The sequence below is a fragment of the Austrofundulus limnaeus genome, unplaced genomic scaffold (genome assembly GCF_001266775.1).
Source record: "Austrofundulus limnaeus strain Quisiro unplaced genomic scaffold, Austrofundulus_limnaeus-1.0 Scaffold338, whole genome shotgun sequence".
NCBI lineage: Eukaryota > Metazoa > Chordata > Actinopteri > Cyprinodontiformes > Rivulidae > Austrofundulus > Austrofundulus limnaeus.
Genome location: NW_013952740.1, coordinates 348,221 through 351,253, shown reverse-complemented (window position 1 = coordinate 351,253; position 3,033 = coordinate 348,221). Strand labels below are relative to the sequence as shown.

At 42.5% G+C, this 3,033-nt stretch overlaps 1 protein-coding gene across 1 annotated transcript in view; it reads right to left on the bottom strand.

Annotated features, from left to right (window-relative positions):
* Positions 1-217: 217 nt before the first annotated feature.
* znf219 (zinc finger protein 219) overlaps positions 218-3,033 on the bottom strand; it is a 31,212-nt gene continuing 28,396 nt past the window's right edge. Inside the window, exon 5 of the mRNA XM_014022676.1 lies at positions 218-2,173. Coding sequence (XP_013878130.1) covers positions 981-2,173 — 1,193 coding nt within the window. The 3' untranslated portion in view covers positions 218-980. The remainder of the gene's footprint in view (positions 2,174-3,033) is intronic.

The following is a 3,033-nucleotide window of genomic DNA, read 5'->3' as shown; positions in this document are numbered from 1 at the left end:
TCACTGCAACGCACCACAAYTCGCTACCGATGTAAACACAAAAAWYYKRAMMRKKRMCCCCCCCTTTTCTATCTCTTAGCTCTTAAACATTTCATCACATTATATCACTTACATTTTTTTGTTCTTTTCAAACGGCGCTACAGACAGCTACAGTCTGCAGCAAGAACTATGACGTAGTATTTCTTTTACAACTTAACTATTCACAACACCCTAGAACCACTTTTACCAAATATATTGTACTTAAAGTGTTTAAAACTGTATATTCAGATAAAATGAACGATCTATCTGTCAGAGACTCTTTTTGACAACATACATGAACAGGCACTAACTGATAACAACAAAAAAAAATGTACAAACTCTTCTTTCAGGTTTTCTTTTAGGGACAGTCTTTGAGAAACGCTTTGTTGAAAAACAAGGCAGTGATATGAACTGAGGGAGCCTCGTGCATTAATACCTTCCTCCCGTGTTGAGTTGTGGTTTTAGGAGGAAGCTGACGGTGCCCAACTGTTCAGGACTGTTATCAGGCCAGGAATATTCAGCTCACTTATTGGTCTGCGTGACTCCGGAATGATGCAGGTTTTTGCTCTATATCCCTAAAACACRGCTCTTTTCATTTATCAAACAAGTTATCAAAACATCAACTTTGGGGTTAATCATGGAGGTAAAATATAAAATTGGCCTACAAAAAAAAACATCCATGCTGTTTTTTTAATTACAGAATTTGACTGTATTTTCTGGAGGATCTCACAGTCAAAACTCAAGTAGGCAAATAATGCCAAATAAAACATGCCAGGGGTGACCCCCCTTCCCCACACCCCATCTTCTTCTGGAAAATGAATATTCAAGACATTTTTTTTTGGAAAACAAAAGTGTGAAGGGTCAGAGCTTCAAATAATCATCTCTGCCACACTTCCTGTATTCGATTCTGTGCCATGTAGAGTTCAGAACATTGAACCTAACGCTCCAGTTTAAATAAAACTTTAATCTGTAAAGACTCTTTCCTCCTCCGCTGCCATGTGGTCAGAGCTCAGAGCTGGTGAAAGATCTAGAGACATCCTCAGTTCACGGTCTTGCAAATCCTCCACGCTGCTGTCCTCCACGTTCTCTTCGAACTCCCCCTCCTGTTCGTCTTTGTCCTCTTCTGTCTTCTCCTTTACAGACACTTCGTCTCTTACATTCTTTGATACCGAGGACATGGACTCYGGGTTGCGAGGAGCGTTGTGCAGGTGTTCTGCTGTATGTTCAGGGTGCCCATTAAGGGTCTGGACCTGAGCTGAGGGCCACTCCCTCAGAGGGATCTGGGGTTCTCCGTCACTCACACGCCTCCATATTCTCAGAGGGTCAAGGTCCAAGTTGTCCATCGGTGGCCTGGCGGCCCTTTGGGCTCCATTGTCATTCATTAAAGTTGAGGAGCTCCTCTTGCACCTGGACTTACTGGTGTGGTTGACTTGTACATGCATGGCCATCAGCTCGGTTGATGAGGTGTGGAAAGGGCAGAACAAACACTGGCTAAGTTTGACCCCCGTCAAACCATCGCTTCCACCATCTCCACCATAAACAACTCCTCCGTCTCCAGCGCTCATGCTTCCATTCTCTTCCATCTCTCCAAGGCCTGGTGAGGTGCGACGGGAAAGATCCAAAGGTTCAAACCCACCATCCTGAGTGGATGGAACTGTTCCGTCTTTGTCACTAGGTGGCTGAACCATCCGGCTTGTAGTTAGGGGTTTACGCCGAGACACTTTGGGGGTCTTTGGTGGAGGAGACTCCCTGATCCAGCCTCTTCCTTCCATTCCACCTTGGTAAAGAGCCCCCATCACCCCAGAAAGATACCTGTACTGGGTCTCCAAGTCGACATCCCTTAGAGCTGCCAAAGCCTTACGATGCTCATGCTGGTCTGGAAGTCCCAGGAGCCAAGACTGCTGGCTGGGCCGCGACGCGGGAGTGTCGGCCGAGGATCGGCTGACCGGGCAGTGATTGAGTTGTGAGCGACGCTGCTTGGGCAATCCAGAAGTCCCGGACGTTAGAGTGTTGACAGTGGAAGAGAAACCAGAGGAGTTGGAGGAGGCCGATAAGGCATTGCGTTGCTCCCTGTGGTGTCGCTGGAGGTGGTACTTCAGAGAACCCGACTGAGTCCCTGCATAGTCACAGTGAGGACATTTGTACGGTCTCTCACCTACAGAGAGAAAAATAAACAAAGTCAGATTTGGTAAAGTCAGCTAGAAATGTGTAGCATTTGTTCAACATGTGAAAAAATGGACTGGAAATTTAAAAGTTTTATTAATTTTCAACTGTGTTGTTTGTTTTCATAGTTAAGTTCCTCAAAGCAGAAACAAAACTTTGGAAATGCATTGAATTGTTTAAGAAATGTCTTTAAAAGTTCATGATTTATGGATGAAAACTCCTGTTCAAAGTTGAATTTATTGAAGGCTTTCAGTGTCTACAAAGCAACCTGAAACACCACAGGATTTAATAAGCAGCAGCAACAAAATGTACTTAGCCAATGAAAAAAAGAGTCAATTGTAGCAACATGTCAGCTTTGTTGTTAATTTTGGGGGAAGAAATCTAAGAGAAAAAAAAGACCCTGTGGGAGGTTTATTGGGTCAGAACATTAGTTTATGTTGCCTGAGGTGCTAACAGTTTTGGAAGATGTTTTTAAAGTTAATTTTTAATCTAAATCGTGTTTTTAAATTCTCCTTTTGTATTTTTGTACATTAGTTTAAAAATGGCAGAGGCAGTTGGAAAAAAAAAAAGAATACATCCAATTATCTGGAGCACAGCGTCTAGGGATTACATGTTGCCAGGTTGGAAGTAGTTGTGATCACAAGTTCACAAACAACTCATCATCAGCAAATATGATAATTTAATTTAAAGTTTTTATACATTTTTTGGCCTTTTAACAGAGTGGAAGGGTTATACAGCATAGAATTTCAGGGATTTTTAAAACAACCAAGATGAACAGATTTGAGTTTATTGTGGTCCCATTAATGGAATTGTAAAAACTCAGATAGATAGATAGATAGATAGATAGATAGA